Source organism: Ursus maritimus, unplaced genomic scaffold, assembly GCF_017311325.1.
Source record: "Ursus maritimus isolate PB19 unplaced genomic scaffold, ASM1731132v1 scaffold_1, whole genome shotgun sequence".
NCBI classification, from domain to species: domain Eukaryota; kingdom Metazoa; phylum Chordata; class Mammalia; order Carnivora; family Ursidae; genus Ursus; species Ursus maritimus.
The window spans coordinates 31,560,956-31,578,533 of NW_024423343.1; the positions used below are offsets into that span (position 1 = coordinate 31,560,956).

General features: G+C 34.7%; 1 protein-coding gene across 7 annotated transcripts in view; it reads right to left on the reverse strand.

The window, feature by feature from the left end:
- Positions 1-17,578, reverse strand: part of ABI2 (abl interactor 2) — a 130,672-nt gene that overhangs the window by 47,472 nt on the left and 65,622 nt on the right. For all 7 annotated transcript variants that reach the window (XM_008687391.2, XM_040641816.1, XM_008687392.2 and 4 more), the window contains exons 3-4: positions 9,855-10,031; positions 697-794 (exon numbers count right to left, since the gene is read on the reverse strand). In XM_008687391.2, the coding sequence (XP_008685613.1) occupies positions 697-794; positions 9,855-10,031 (275 nt within the window). The remainder of the gene's footprint in view (positions 1-696; positions 795-9,854; positions 10,032-17,578) is intronic.

Here is a 17,578-nt window from a genome sequence, read left to right on the forward strand (position 1 = left end):
AAAGAGCAGGAGCAGAGCTGGACCACAATTTTAGTCATCTGGCTTCTGGGATATGTCCATCTGATTAATTTCCATGATACAATTTTTTTAAGTTTTATTTATTTAAGTAGTCTCTACACCCAACGTGGGCTGGAACTCACAACCCTGAGATCAAGAGTTGCATGCTCTTCCGACTGAGCCAGCCAGGCACCCCAATAAACCAAATTTTATATTATGATGCTATAGAAGAAAAATGTTAGAAGCTTTTACATTAATTGGCCATTTCTGCCAGAAGTCAAATCCAGAGCTCACTTCTGCTGGACTAAATTAAGCTCGATACTCTCATAACAACACAAGATATACAGAATTATGTCATCTACACATTATTCTCACAAGAATAGTCTAAATAAGCATAGTCAAATGTAATATGAAATACTCTAAAAATTTTCTGAAATTAGAGTGCAATTTATAATAAGCCATGAACTTGGGCTAGGATTTTACCTCAAATTTAAAATTCATTAGAAAAATAACTTTGAACAAAATCTTTTTTAAGTATAAAGATGTTTCCCAGCAAAAGGGAAAGTTACACACAAAAAAGTTAATCTTAGGGAGATAATGTTGTCTCAAATATTAAAAATAGTTGAAATATATGTAGTGTTTAGTTTTCAACAACACTACATGAAATGGTTTTCAATTATTACTTAGTTACATACTTACCCAAGCGTCCCTTTCCCTGACATGGGAGGACTGGGGGGTTTCTGAGTTGGAGGTGTCGTACGTGGCAGCCCACCCATCTTCATATTCTGGGTACTCACCTAAAAAAATTTTGAGGAACAATCAAAATTTGTATGTAGTGAAACAAAATGTCACTTGTGGGAAATAATGTTATGCTATTTAACAAAGGAGGGGAAGGTTTAAAGAGGAAAAAAAATTAGAGGCCATGCATTTCATATGCAGTTTCTACTCTATTATTATTCTACAGTTGTACTCAAAGGACTCTTCCTAACATGAGATTTTCAAAAGATTGTAAACTTATATGCAAAGACTGTATTTGCCATTAGGCCATCACACCAACAGATCACTGGTTAGATTATTTGATACGATATTTAACTGAAATTCAGAAGGATAACTATAAGAACTTTAGTTTTAATAAAGAGAAACTCAAAAACAATAATGCCTTTAAACAATTCCTTTTTTAGATAGCAAGTATATTATAAAAAAATACATGTTTCCCAATAAAATATGCACTATAGTTTTGATCCATTGTAACTAGAGAATATAAAATAGTTAAACTGTATGATATACCGAAAAATTTTGCAGTTTTAAAATAGTGGCCCAGCCTTACAATTCAGATTTCTCTAATGGTGTCTTAAAGGAATCACCCACCTGAAAACTGCCAAAAGTTAAGGCATGTTCCTAAACCTCTGAACTAGAAAGTTAGGGCTGAGGTATCCCATTCAGTTATGAGCAATACAGGGGCCACTGGCAATGTCCTAGTTCCACTGGGAATTAGACCCACTCAGGCCCAAAATAAAGACTATGGGAAAGGTAACAGAGTCCTAAATCAGAGATAGGCCATGACTCCTCATTATTTTATCTCTAACTGAAAATGCAAGGGTAGGAGAGTAGTGTAATCTGGGAACAACTGATGCCACCAAAGAAGTGTATAAGCACTTATACAGAAAGCTCTAGAAATCTGGATGTCTTAAAGTGATAAGAACTGTCATTCACAAATATAGTTCAAATGCAGTCTCAAATTGTTTGAGATTATCAATGGGTCAGAGTAAATGTTCAACATACAGGCTCATACCTGACCCTATTTTAAGCCCCAAATATTCTGGATAGACAAATACTTCAAAAAAAAAAAAAAAAAAAGGATCTTAACTTTTCTAATAAGAATATATCTGGAGTAATCAAATTATACTTATAAAATGAAACTGTAAGACATTACACCACTGAAATCAGAATACATTTATAGTTATAATTTCAAAATATAAATTTTAAGAAAACAAATCATAATCACATACAGAGTATTGAGGCTGTCAAAATTAACTCCGGCTTAAATGAAATTTTTAAAACTCCTAAAATACTACTTGTTATCTGAATAGGCAAGAAATAATATATCAAGAAACAAACTCTCAAATGAATAGCCCAGTGAACAAGTTGTGTGTGATGTTAAAACCATCTTTAATGACAAATGATACCTTTGAGATGTCAATATTTTAAAGTGAAACATTTATCCATAATCCTTTTTGTTACTTTTAAGCAATACATACAAAACAAACCGGTTATTAAGTAAGAATAAAGATTAACTTATCCTTGTTCTCCCCCTCATTAATAAGCAGAGGGTATGCTAATCATATCTTAAAATGAAAATGCCAGAAAAAGTTTTGAAAAAGTCAATCCCCTTTGGGGAAAATTTTAGGAGTAATATGACAAATAACCAGTAGCTTTTCAAACCGTAATCTTCTTTATGATACCAGAAGATTTTTTATAGTAACTAAAGTCCTTTAAGCTCAACCTTAAACAACATAAAACCCAAAGTTACTTTAAGTGACGAGGGAGAAGTAAGTGAGCCAACACTAAACTACATCAATTTGCTAGAAACGGGAAGGAAAAGGAACAGGGATAGAAAAAGTAAAAGAGAATTTTATTCTATACATGGAATAGCTAAAATACTTGAAAACAGCTTTCCAACTTTGATTCAAGGTTTTGGTATCTAAGGTGTTTTTATTTAAATTGCAGTATCTTCTAGAAATCTTTTAATCAATTAAAAAATATAAACAATCTATAAGTTAAAATCTGATGGACATTTCCATAAACAAAACTTGATAACATTTTATGATCTGTACGATCATCAAATGATTGTATCTGCTTGTTTAATGGAGTTTGGATAAGTAACTTAAATCACTGAAAAAACCAAAGAGGCCCTGCAGAATGTCCATAAACTCTGGAATTTTATACATCACTGATACTGTACCCTTATATTAAGCTAAAAGAGTTTTTTAATTTCTCTTCAAGGTGGTTTTCCTTTGTGAAAAATGTTTCTACGCTAAGTAAGACAATGAACACCTATGCAGAAGCAGAATATAAATACTGGGGGCGCCTAGGTGGCGCAATCAGTTGAGCATCCCACTCGTGATTTCAGCTCAGGTCATGATCTCTCAAGGTCGTGGGCTCGTGGGACTCTGCACTCAGTGGGGAGCTGCTTCTCTCCCCCTCCTTCTCTCCCTTTCCCTCAGTTCTCGCCCCCGCTTGTGCTCTCTCTCAAATAAACAAATCTTAAAAAAAAAAAAAAAGAATACAAATACTGCCATCTAATTTGAGGAAAAGGGAAAAGAACAGGAATAACTGCCAAATAAAACTTAATTTATCATAGGTAGGATCTGTATTATAATTAAAGTTTAAGTATATTTCAAATATAAAATCATTCGATGAAAAAAATTTACTAGCTAGCTGTCATGGTTCTCAGCACTATTTTGAAGGAAGTTTGTGGGGAGACAACATTTGCTCACAAGCAGCAAAACACAGGAGGACTCAACTGCGTGCATAGTGAAGGGGACCTCAAGGGAGAGAGACCACGAGACAGAGACAGAGACAGAGAAAGAGAGAACACACCCGGGACAAAGAAAACAAAGCGAAACTGCACCCATTTATAACAGCAATTCCACATGAAACTTTAAAACAAACTGTAAACATAAACAGAACTATCATCTGGCATATAAACACGTAGTTAATGGTCCTGAACCATGAGTGGGATTGCTCATTACACTTTTCAAAGTCTTATTGAGAATCAGAATGAAGTTTGGTGGCTGACTGCAACAATCACTCAATTATGTGGGTATTTGTTGATACCACAAAGGGGAAAGTCATCATTAGAGCTAAGTAAAGCAGCTATTAAGTATAAGGAGGAGCAGCAGGAAACTCACCCCTCCCCCCCTTTTTTTCCTACAAAAAAACAAAAACAAAAATCTCGAGAAGCAGGAAAAGTATTTAAGTGATGAAGCTCAAATACTTTGCCACTAGCCTGTGACTAAGGAATGCAGATAAAACTGGAAGTAGAAATGTTCAAAGAGTGGTCTTATTTCCCAGGCTTTGGAGATCTCTACAACTAGCACAAGCATCAAGCCCATTCTTATGCCTTAATATTTTTTTCTACAATGTTCCTACCTGCTCTATGTTTTTTTGGTACATTCAATACCTCCTTGAACCTTGATATATCATAATATAATGCTCATTATAAAACTCAGTGCTTTCCAGTACCCTGTGAACTTCAGTAATTTTTATAAAGCTGGCTCACCAGGTATCTCTAGTTGACAAAAGACATCATTTCTGCTATGAAGAAACCTCCCACTGACATATGACCTGCTATGAGAGAATACCGGCAGACACATTCTAAAATGATATCTGTGGTATATCCCTCATTTATCAACTACTTATCACCTACCAGACTACTAGGTACAAGGGTAAGGAATATGAAAACCAAGGGAGACATTTGGGGGGTGGGGGGGATGGGACACAAAGGCCTATAAAATGATTCCTCTGCCTTAAAGGAATTTATAGTATTTTGGAATAAACTAGGACTCCTATGTTTTTAGCAAAAAGGAATGTCTAAAAATTATATAGAAATCTCCAAAAAAGAAATACCAATATAAGAAGGAAAAACTACAGGGGCGCCTGGGTGGCACAGCGGTTAAGCGTCTGCCTTCGGCTCAGGGCGTGATCCCTGCGTTCTGGGATCGAGCCCCGCATCAGGCTCCTCCGCTATGAGCCTGCTTCTTCCTCTCCCACTCCCCTGCTGTGTTCCCTCTCTCGCTGGCTGTCTCTATCTCTGTCGAATAAATAAATAAAATCTTTAAAAAAAAAAAAAAAAAAAAAAAGAAGGAAAAACTACAGAAAGGTTCAGTGAAAAATCTAAGCTGGACTGTTACTTAGAAAGAAAAAAAAAGAGCAGAATTTAAATACAGAGAGAGAAGAGGAGGACTACGTATAGCCTGTATCTGGATGTGGAGTAGTGAGGATGGGCAGAAGCTGTGGTCAAGCACCTCTGGGCCTTCATTCACTGTCCAGTATTATTCCCCAGAGTCCCATCCAACACAAAATTCTTTGGCTTCCTAGACATCTCTATCCCTCTCTTCAGAGGATATACGTTCCTACTTCAATTCCCAGGGCTAGTAGGAAAAGGACCAAGAGATCCTTTGAGGGAAATCAAAGCTGTAATCAGGAGTTCAAGTATGAATTCAGAAGAGGTAAAATTTTTAGTAAGAGAGAGACAAAAAGCCTAAGGTACTAAGAGTCCTGAAATAATCCAATACAGATATAAGGGAATAAAAGAGTAGGAATAAGGGGGAAGAGAGACAGGCAAAGAAAGAAGGACAAGAAAAAAGGAATAAAGATGGGCAAATTTGTTTGATTTTGAAAATACTTTTTGACAACCGGCCTTTGACAAAATAGAATTGGTGGCTTAGGATTGGAATAGGCAAAAACAGATGGGTCTCCCAAGGGTTGCTGTTACGGAGTTTTCCCTCCAAATGATGTGTCAGATAGATGCTCAAGAGTGAACCCTCAGCTGCACGTGAGAGCTGGAAAAGTGAGAAGCAATTTACCACCTTCTGTAGAGAACACTTGTTAAAGAACACACTCGAGTGAAAAACTAAAGCCATATTTTTATACAGGGTCAAGTTAAGGATCTTCAAGATCCCAGGCAAAATTTTCAAAAGTGTTATATTCTTAATGTGTTAGTTGTAAAACAAATCCTTAACCCCTCCTCATTAATTATTTAGAATCCGTTTGCACAGCATATTCAACTGAAATAAATATGATGCCAACAGATTAGTAGTCCTTACTATTTTTTATTAAACTATTTATTTAAAAATACTAAAGCTTAGCTTCATTAGTGACTTCACTGCTTTCGAAAGAAAAATCCATTTCAAATACATTAATAACAGGGTCTTAAAACTCTCTTTACTATTAAAATAAAGAGTGGGGAATGGGTATCCCAGTTCGAGGTAAATTCCACTTTTATATGGCCTCAGGTACATATGAAAACACTTCCAAAATGACGTCCCACCCTTTAGCTTTTCATGCCTTTTGTTGTAAAAATATCACCACATATTTTCAAAGGTCTTATGAATCAAACTCTACAACTTGTTCTCTCCAAAGAAAAAAATAACCTAAATTTCAGATGAAAAGAACCATGAACCACCATGAGAACATGCTATATAAAATGTTAAAAATTCAACTTTTAGTATGGAGGCTTCTTCTGAGTCAAATCCCATGTGTCTGGACTCCAAGTGTGATCTTCGTTTAAAGTCTGTCTGAAAGGTATCAAAGGCCTGACAGCAACAAGAGCAAACACAGAGTTCATGAAGAACTGAGGAAATCCAAGGAGCAGATAATCTTACCAACAAACATCAGGAGACCTTTACCACACTTGATAGAATCCACAGGTCTCCAAGATCATTTGGAAACCACTGAACTAGTATATTATCTGCAGTCCCTTCCAACTGTAACATTTTCTCTTTAATTCTATTTTCTACCTTAATGTATTAAATTTTTCCATTCATCACCCTTCCAAAACTGCTCATTTTTTAATACCAGAAAAAGAGAAATGATTTGTTATACAGTGAACATTTTTTTCACTCAGTTTTGTTTCACCTAAAATTATTAATCATGTGCTACAAGTTTACGGAGAAGACAGACATTCACAAAGAGGACAGGAAGAAAGAAAAGACAGTGCTGGTGAATTCTAGCTTCCAGAATGAATTCAGGGTACTCTTCTCACCAGGCAACCCTACTCAGAGCAGAAACAGCTACACAGAGTCACAGTACTCAGGAGTGAAGCTTTCTGATACAAACAGCAAAGACATTAAGGAACCTTATACAAGTGTGATATTTCCTTGCTTTCTAGGGGCTTCTCTCATTTCCTACTCATTTTGGTCTATCTGCCACATGGAACAGATCCTGAATGCAGGATGGTCAAGAAGGAATCATAGTAGGGTTTGGAGGAAATGAGCATGGGATAGTAGCTTAAACAAGCTGGTCTAAACTTAAAGGGGAAAAGAATTGGTTCATTTCTGTGTTTTTCCTTCAGGTAATCTTTCTGTGCACTTTTATCACTTTGGAGAAAACACATCAATAGCTAAAATTTGAATACAGGATTTACAGAAAAAGAGCGAAGGTAGTCACACACTGCTTTGGGTCTAGTTCTTTGTATTTAATGCAGAAGGAATAGCCTCACAATTCCACAGGCCCCACTTACCAAGACTGAGGGCTTGGAGCCAAAATTCTACTCACTAACACATGAAGTTTATTTGCTTGACTCCTCTAGTCACATCTTTCTACCAGGATCTATCAAAATGTCTGTGGCCATGGTTAGTATTAGTAGCTAATGATTCAGATCTCAGTTATCTTCTTATCACTTTCTATACTGAAGACACGGCAAATAACAGGGTTTTGGAAAGAAAATATATTTGAAAAGAAGTTATAAAGTTCAGCTAGGAAACTAAGAACAAAAAGGAAATGCACACTCAGTTTGGCGAAAATAATTTTAGTAACATTCTATTTAAACACTTCTTGAATACACTTGAATGTCTTTTACCATTAATTCTCCGAAATACTAAGATGTGGAAAAAACAAACCCTAAAGTGTCACTAAAACAAATATTTCTCTAATTCTTAATGTGTATTTTGTTAAACACTCATGAACGTTTGATGACTTGATATAATTAATACTCAGCTAGTAAAACTCTTAAAGTGAGTTTATACTGAAATATATGTCTTACACATAGCAATTTGAAAAAGAGAAACTAATTTTGTTTTTTGCGAAATACATGATACTGCAACTTAAAAAAAACCCATAACACTGAATATTTTCCACTTCTCAATTTCTTTACATTGACTAAGAGTCAAGAGATAATGACATACTGGCCGCAAGGTGTATAATAAAGCACACCATTTATAGAATAAAAAGGCTATTACACAGGGGGAGGGTTAAATAAAGCACATTAGTTGGCCCTCCAATCCATAACTAAATTCTACATTTACAAAAGTCCACCTAATTTTACTTCATAATGACATTTTATGATAGGGTAACTTATATTTTAGTTTCATAAAATATATTAACATTGCAAAATAAGCATTTATTCAAAAATATTTACTAAGCACCTAATGTATGCATCAGGCACTATTTTAGGCACACAGGACAGGGTGGTGAACAAAACAGACAAAAAAATCTGCCCTCACGGAACATGAAGACACAACACAGTCACATGACAAAAATTTTTTTAAATTAAAAAAAGAAATTATTTGTTGATTTTAGAAGGCCAAGTGCCAAATATCTCTTCACTCCCCATATGTAATATTCTACATAAGAACAAAGAATGGAAATCCAGCCCTGGAATCTCTTACCTTAAATCTAAGCAACCACTTAATGCATAAATGGAGCAAATAAAAGAGGTAAGGAAAAAAAGCATTGAAAGGTTAGTTGGAACTTCAGGATGTGAAGAGAAAGGAAAAAAACAAAGAAAAAACAAGTTAAGCATTCAGCATTAAAAAATAATGTTTCAGTAGATCATAGAAAGAGTGGTCAAAGCAGAATGTGTCATGAACAGGAGGGTTTTTTTGATGAAATTATATGACATTTTTTGTTCAAAAACTTAACTTTATTAAAGATTTCTTCAAATTATTGACCCCTAAACACTAAAAGTCCAAATAATAAAAAGGACTAGAGTCCCAAAAGACTCTACCTCTACTTTACCTGAATCAAGTAAGAATTGGAAGGGGAAGGAAATCATGTGTTTATTATATAAGTGGGCAAGCACAGATATTATGTTTTATATTCTGAGTGCCTTTTGTAATTAGATTCTGGCATTACCCTAAAATTTTCTATCAGCAGTTGTTAGCTTTGAATAAATCTCAAAATTATAAAATTTTAAATATTTTATAAAATTAAATATCAAATTCCAAATAGTGCTTATATAAAAATTTACACTGTATGTTTTCGTTTACCTAGATCAACATTAAATTTACATTTAACTGATTTGTAGCCATACTAGTAGGGTAATTTTTTTTTTTAGTTTAAATTTGCTTATATAGACATAAATCAACTGTATAAACTATATAGTTTCATGGGTATGTAAATATTCAGTCACATTTGATAAGTCATTGCCTTTCAAATCACTGATTAAGATGAAAGCATTAAGTTTAAACTTAATACTTAGCTGAAGCTCCAAATAGTTTAAGTATAAATATCAATTTAAATGAAATTTATATGCACCTCAGTTTTGATCATGGCACTATACATATATAGCAGACACTCTAATACATTTTTGTAAAATAGCCAGGATATATAATGGCTACATACTCAAAAGCAGTGGAAATATTAATTCACATATTACTTTCACCTACACTATTCTCACCCAAAATGTTAAGGTAAAATTATTTTAGAAATATTCTAAGTACATGTTTGTTTATACATGTTCCTTCTGAAAACTAATGCCGAAGCTTTGCTGATAAATGTTTGAGATAAGGTAGATACTTTAAGAACATGCTGAGTAATTTTTTAATCAGTCATATTCAATCATTGAAAGATTAGAAAAATTATACCACACTTATTTGCCCGATCTATACGAGGTATTGTCATAACTGATTAAGTAAATGCAATTCATTTAAAGATGACTGTTTAAAACTTGAAAACACAGCACTAAGAAGAAGTAAGGAGGATATAATAGTTATAGTAGTAATAAGGAATCTTCAGAACCACAACTGGGCCAAACTTGGGCCTCCGGGAAAGAAAAGACCAAAAGCTTAATTTTCTAAAGAGTTAGTTCCATTATGGACTATTGTTTTTAAAAGGTTGACAAAAATTATACTTACCTTTACTCCATGTCCAATATCATCTAGAATTGTATAGTCAATAGGTTTTCTAATATAACGAACTGGTCGTTCAAGATTGGCTGGAGCAATAATCTTATGTGTCCTTGAAGTGTTTTTATTGGTGGTCAAAATACCGATCTCTCTTCTTGCAACTTTCTCTTTATGAATATCAACGGTCTGCAAAATATAATATAAACACAATACAAAAATGTATAACTCTACTACCCAGAAAAGTCAAAATATAAATGCTCAGAGATTTAAAATCATTATTCATATACTTAACCCCAGCTGCTAAATTTTGTCCTTTTTGGACCTACTGGTTTTCTCCATTCTTAGGCTAAAGCAAGAGTTGACAAATCATGGCTGGCAGACCAAATCTGGCCCACAAGACCAAATCTGTTTTTTACAACCTGAAGGGGTTTTTTTGTTTATTGTTTTTTGGGTTTTGGTTGTTTTTTGGTTTTTGTTTTTTTACAACCCTGGAGTAGTATTTACATGTTTTAATGGTTTTTTAAAATCACAAAAATAATGTCATGACATGTGAAAATATACAGAATTCAAAATTTCAGTTTCCATAAATAAAATTTTATTGGACCACAGCTATTCTATTTGCATACATATTTTCACACTACCGGGGCAGAGATGAGTAGTTAAAACAAAGACTGCATGGTCTGCAAAGTCTAAAATATTTATTAGCTGGGCCTTTTCAGAAAAAGTGTGCCAACCCTTGGGTTAAAGCATGGTAATTTTTTCCCAAACTCCATTAATCCATTAATATTTAAACTAACATAATGATTAAGAAAGCCCCAGGTAGGGGCGCCTGGGTAGCGCAGTCGTTAAGCGTCTGCCTTCGGCTCAGGGCGTGATCCCGGTGTTCCGGGATCGAGTCCCACATCGGGCTCCTCCACTGGGAGCCTGCTTCTTCCTCTCCCACTCCCCTGCTGTGTTCCCTCTCTCGCTGGCTGTCTGTCACATAATAAAATCTTAAAAAAAAAAAAAAAAAGCCCCAGGTATTAGTTACATTTTAAAATAACCTATGTATAATTTCCATTGGTGTTCAAATGCCTTTTAATTTACCAAAAAAAAAAAAAAGAGAGAGAGGCCTAAAATATAAATACAGTAAGTCATCTTTTTACAAAAAAAAAATTTGCTTATATTTTATGACAAAATACTTATAAAATATTTCATTAATTTATCCTATTTATTTAATGTTCACATAGGATAAATGTATTTTTACTCAGTCTTCTATTTGCTAATAGATGGTGAATTTCTGCACAAACACAGATAACTAATACATTTAAACAGCATTTTTCAAACAGCAGGTTATAATTTAGTGGAATGTGAAGAGCAATGATTTTAAATAAAAAAGAACAGAAATACTAGACTGCATATACACATAGTATTTTTTCCTGAAACATTTGTTATATATAAAGATATACAGAAATTGTGTATTAGATGCAATGTAAAATATACTTTTATTATGCACTGCAGTCAAAAAGTTGGAAAAAACCTCACTAAAATCTTTCATATCTCTCACACCATTCCTGGCTCAAGCAGCAATTAACAGACACTAATTCCTCCCCAGTCCCACTTCACGTTCCCCTTTGAAAATGGAACCATGTAATAACATAGAAATGAAAAGATGATAACCATTATGACAGTATTAAATATCACTTTAAGAAATTTCTTAAAGCTGGGGTGCCTGCGTGGCTCAGTCAGTTAAGCATCTGCCATCAGCTCAGGTCATGATCTCAGGCTTCTGGGATTGAGTCCCACATCGGGCTCTCTGCTCGGCAAGGGGTCTGCTTCTCCCACTCATTTTCCCTCTGTGCTCTCTCTCAAATAAACAAATAAAATCTTAAAAAAAAAAAAATCTGAAAGCGGGGTGCCTGGGTGGCTCAGTAGGTTAAAGCATCTGCCTTCGGCTCAGGTCATGATCCCAGGGTCCTGGTATCAAGTCCCGTATCTGGTTTCCTGCTCAGTGGAGAGCCTGCTTCTCCCTCTGCCTGCCACCCCGCCCTCCCCGCTTGTGTGTTCACTCTCTGACAAATGAATAAAATCTTAAAAAAAAAAAAAAAAAAAAAGTGAAACCATAAGAATATAAACCCAACCGCCTATAATAGCAGAATCTAAGTTTACTGCAAACTGAAACGTCAATTTCAAATTTTTGTGGTGAAAATATTAATAAATTTCTAGAGAATGAAAATGGGGAAGCAACTTTCCATATCTGCATTAATATACAGTTACATTTTATTATAAGCACATATTTTTTAACTGTTTAAAAAAAATGAGACTTTTTTTTAAAGAGCACTGAAAACATCTGATCATGCCTGGGGACTGGAGGCACTTCCATATTACTTCTATGTTCACTTTATATACACATAAACACACAGCCCAAACCCACAGATCATTACACTAAGGATAAAACAAAAACCAATACAGCAAAGGAAAAGATCTCAGAACTAAAAGCCTAAACCGGGCTCTTACAGCTTCCTGGGAGGGAAGGCAAAGTGCAAACAGTGAGTTATAAGACAATATATCTCTTCATCAGGAAGGACAATTTTCCCAGCACTAAACTTTAAAAGGAACTGGTTGGAGGAATTCTGAACAGAAAAATATTGCTTCTTATATTAATTCTCATTAAAAACTAAAGGCATGTTTAAAACATAATTCTTAACAGCATACATCCATGGAAAATAAAAGATTTTAGTTTGGTTATATAATATTTCTAGTTGTCTACTCTAACAGAATTCCTACGTCTTAGAAAAACTAGAGCAGGGTTTCTCAACAGTAACACTCTTGACATTTTGATAATTTTTTTGTTGTGGGAGGCTGCCCTAAGTATTGTATGATGTGAAGCAGTATCCCAGTAGACCTGTAGCACTCCCCCAAACCAGGCTGTGACAACCAAAAATGTCTGACATTGCAAAATGTTCCCGTGGGGATAAAACTCCCTGCTTGAGAACCAGTTATGTAAAGGAAGGACTAATTCACTCGGCCTTACGTTATTCACTCTCAAATATCAAGTGTTTCCAAACTTGTTACAAGAGTTGATTTAAAAGATTAATGTCTCTAGAGACTGGCTAAGTACAAATATTTAGTGTCATTAGCATTTTAAAAACATCTACAATAATAAAAGCAATATTATGGTTAAAAAAATCAAAGTGCATAATTTGTATTCTTGCCATCCTACTACCATACTAGGTTGAACTGTAGCAGTTCTTGTGAACAAAATCAAATATACATTCAGAAAATAGCTATGGTTTTATTTGGAGTCTGAATAATAACAGAGAACAATAAATCTATTCCATAAGGAACGAAGAGAAAGTTTGGTCCGTAACATTCTGAAATTTTCAGCAATCACCTACTTCAAATTTTTCGAAGCTTTCTCTTGGGGAAAATCATATTCAAATTAGAGTAATAGAATGAACACTCCTCTCTCTATGTATACCTAACATCCAGCTTCAGCACTCATCAACTCACGGCCAACTGTGAGTTTTAAAATAATTTTTGTAATTAATTACAAAATTAATTTTGTAATTAAAAATTATGGCTACTCTGTTTTTCCTAAATCAAATTCATAGCTTTCACTAATCACCACTACATTTGCCTTCATAATATTCTTCCACATTAGAAAACTAGAATGCATTAAATTTTGGAAGTACAAGTTCAACATTGATATTTAGTAAGAATTTTAATAGTAAGAAAAAAGTACTCCGAATTTGTCCTGGATTTCTGAAGTAACTAGTTACATGACAACAAATTTATTTATTCTTATTTAGTAGAGTTCTCAATAATAGCACTTACCTGTGACAAGGAAAAAATGTGTTTAACAAGCAAAGATGACCAAAACTAATGCTATTGCTTTTTGCTACCTCTTAACCAAAAACACAAGTAATATCTCTGCAACTGTGTGGGCTATTCTTACTAATAGATCCTTATATCTGTTTCTCTATCCTTCTCATTGCTACCGCCAAGTCAGATCTCACATGCAGCAGGTTCCCCCATGACACCTCAACTATGCAGTGCCAAACCCAAGGCCTCTAAAACACCTCCTATTACCTTGACATAGTCATACTGGCTCCCAGCTCCCTTGTAAGCCTGAGACCTATTCTCACATCTCCTTCATGGATTCAAGCACACACACAGGCCATGACAGATATCAAGAAGGTACTGTATATAAAGTACTTTGTTTTAGGATTATCCATGCACTGTTGGGTCCCATTAACACAGATAATCGAGAGTTGACTGTACTACACAGCACTACCTCAGACAGCTGACCATCAGTGCGGGAAAACATCTGCAAACAGCTACAGTGGATTAACTCAACTAAGTTGGGTGGTTTCAAATATGTCTCCATTTGTTTATTAGTAAGTTAATGTTTCAAGTAAGCATTTAATTATTTAAATGAAATAGTTTTTATTCATCTCTCATAAAACAAATTAGTTACTACTAAATGATAATTTTCAGTTATTCATTTTTTAATAAAATGATATAAACTATATATAAGTTAAAGAACTACATAAATCCTACTTTCTATGCATAATTACATATTGATAACTTTTAGTAGGATTTCCTTAATTTAAAACTGAATTTTGGGGGCACCTGCGTGGCTCAGTTGGTTAAACATCTGCCTTTGGCTCAGGTCATGATCCCAGGGTCCTGGGATTGAGCCCTATGTCGGGCTCCCTGCTCAGCGAGGAACCTGCTTCTCCCTCTCCCTCTGCCACTCCCACCCACCTGGGTTCTCTCACTCTCTGTCAAAAAAATGGGTAAAAATCTTAAAAAAAAAAAATCTTGAAGAAGAAATTATTATTTAAAAAATAAAACAAATCTTTAAAAAAAAACTGCCCTCCTTGGGGCACCTACCTGGCTGGCTCACTCAGTGGAGCATGATCTCAGGGTTGTGAGTGCGAGCCCCACAATGGGTGTAAGAGATTACTTAAAAAGATAAATAAAAAAATAATAAAATTGCCATCCTTAAAATACCTAAGGTAATCCACATCAAAAACCTAATACTTCTGACGGTGAGTGTGGTATAAATTAGTACACTACTTAATGCTATATTATCCATTTACTACAAAAAAAATGTCTGATACTAAATATTCATAATCATTTCTATCTTGTTTTTCAAAACCTCTGACATTTACAGAAGGAGTTATTACTTTGTTTTGTTGAACACAATACAACTATGTATGTTACTGATACATCTTCATGATACATAATTGCTAAAGTCAATGGAATTCCCGTCCTCAGATTTTAATTCAGAATAATTTAGAAAACAGTTGTTTCATCGGAGTGATAGAAACTTGAGGTCGGGGGTGCCTGGGTGCCTCAGTCGTTAAGCGTCTGCCTTCGGCTCAGGGCGTGATCCCAGGGTTTTGGGATCGAGCCCCGCATCGGGCTCCTCTGCTGGGAGCCTGCTTCTCCCTCTCCCACTCCCCCAGCTTGTGTTCCCTCTCTCACTGGCTCTCTCTCTCTCTGTCAAATAAATATATAAAATCCTTAAGAAAAAGAAAAGAAAAGAAAAAGGAAAAGAGAAGAGAAAAGAAAAGAAAAAGTTGAGGTCAGTGGGGCAAAGATTGAGGTGAATAGCAAAGCTAGCAGAATAGAAAGGAAAAAAAAAGCAAATATAAATCAAGTTGGTTTGTGAGAATCTCAAAAGAAAAACGAATTCAAATTGAAGAGAGCTAAGGAATCATCTAATCGGTCCTACCATTTTACAGATGAGAAAACTGAAGTTCAAGTAAGTCAGATGTCAGGCAAGTCAGCAGAAGAACCAAAGTAAAACCTAGATCCCTGATCCTCCCCACTCCCAAATCTATGGAGAAGAGAGAGCACAGGAGGCGGAAAGTGATAAGGTTCTTACCTAGGAGACAGGAAAAAGATACTGATAAGGAAAGAAATCAAATATGTCAGAGATCTGGTAACTCCTACTCTTCAACCACCCTACCAGACAACCCTACAAAACAACTCTTGATACCTACCACCGTCCCAATAAACATGTGATGTTGCCTTTGACCTGACTGAGCCTCCATATCTTTGCCTCTTCAACCCAATCTTCTCTCCAAATTCTCTGAACCTAATATTTTTGCTCAAATTGAAAAAAAAAAAAATCTAGTCTCAAGATACTGAAAGAACTTCCTGGCTCCCTCTAAAAACATAGTATTTTTAATAAAGCTTAAGAATAATAAAAAATATAAGTACCAAACATTTGGGAAAAAACAGCATTTTAGAATAAGGGCTTGTAATCTACAGCTTACATGCCAAATCTGGCCTACAGACTGCTTTTATAACACCTACAAGCTAAAAATAGTTTTTTACATTTTTAAATAGTTGCTTAAAAACATACGGAGAGAAGAATATGAGACTGATACCACATACCTGGCCCACAAAGCCTAAAATATCGACTCTGTCCCTTTACAGAAAAAGCTTACCAATCCTTGTATTAAGAGTATTTACTGAGTATTTGCTTTGTAAACAGAAAATGTTTTCTCATACTATAAAATTATCTTTCAGTTTAAAGAGTATAAAATAGTTTTGATGTTCAATTGACTTTTAAAACAAGACTCTACCTGTACATTAAACACAACTGAAAAATATTTCAATCCTTAAAGCAAATGGTAAAAAATATGTAATTTTAAAAATTTACTGATTTCTTAGATATAGCTTCCATCATCCCATTTCTCTATTCAGGCTCTCACCCAACATACTATTTTGTATAGACTTAACAGATGTTGGACAGCTGCAGATCCCTCACCCATCCAAGAATTGTTTGACTCCAAATGAAGATGATTCAAAACAAATAATAAAAATAAATAAATCAATTTTTTAAAAGAAGATTCAACATATTCAGGGCTCTGACTCAGGCCCCTGTTATTTCTGACCTACTAAATCTCTTATCCATTTATCGCTCGCATTTTTCACTTATTCCATTAAAATACTTTAAAAGATAGTACTAATTAGACCTATTAATTATATGCACATTTATGTGCTACTCAAAAATAAAATGTTCTCATTAACTGAACTGATACATATAATTACAACTAAGGGTAGACTTATTCACCTTCCTCCTCAAGACTGCTACTCTTCTCTACCAAAGTAGTACAGAATTCTAATAAAAAAACAGATGATTATTGGGAAACCTGGATGGCTCAGTAAGTAGAGCATCTGACTCTTGATCTCAGGGTCATGAGTTCAATGGAGCCCCACACTGGGTATGCAGATTACTTTAAAAAAATAGATGATTATCTTTCACTGTCATTTGCTTGTCTTCCACCTTCACAGTCTCTCCTACTTTCTCTTACAAACTAATAACAAGCTGTTCGTCCTCTAAATTAGGAACTCTAATATATTAATTTTTCTTCTGCATTTGCACTTTTCTTCTTTTTTGGATCCTTTGCTAAGACTTCAAAAATGCAGAAATTTTAAGACTTTCAAGTGTAAACTTCAAAATTCTCTATCAGATTAGCAATTTGTCAACATTCTTCCTATAGAAAACCAAGGTCATCTATTTCATCATTATTATTTCTTCTAAAGGGTCTATTCAGAATAAAATTTACCTCTCATTTATTTCATTAAAACTCACCAATTCAAAAAAAACCCAAACTCACCAATTCTTTGGGGGTTTTGTTTTTTACTTTAAGAGACACAGCAATACAACAAGCAACAAGTTATAAAAAATCTACAGAAGTTTATATGGGGGGGAGGCACCTGGGTGGCTT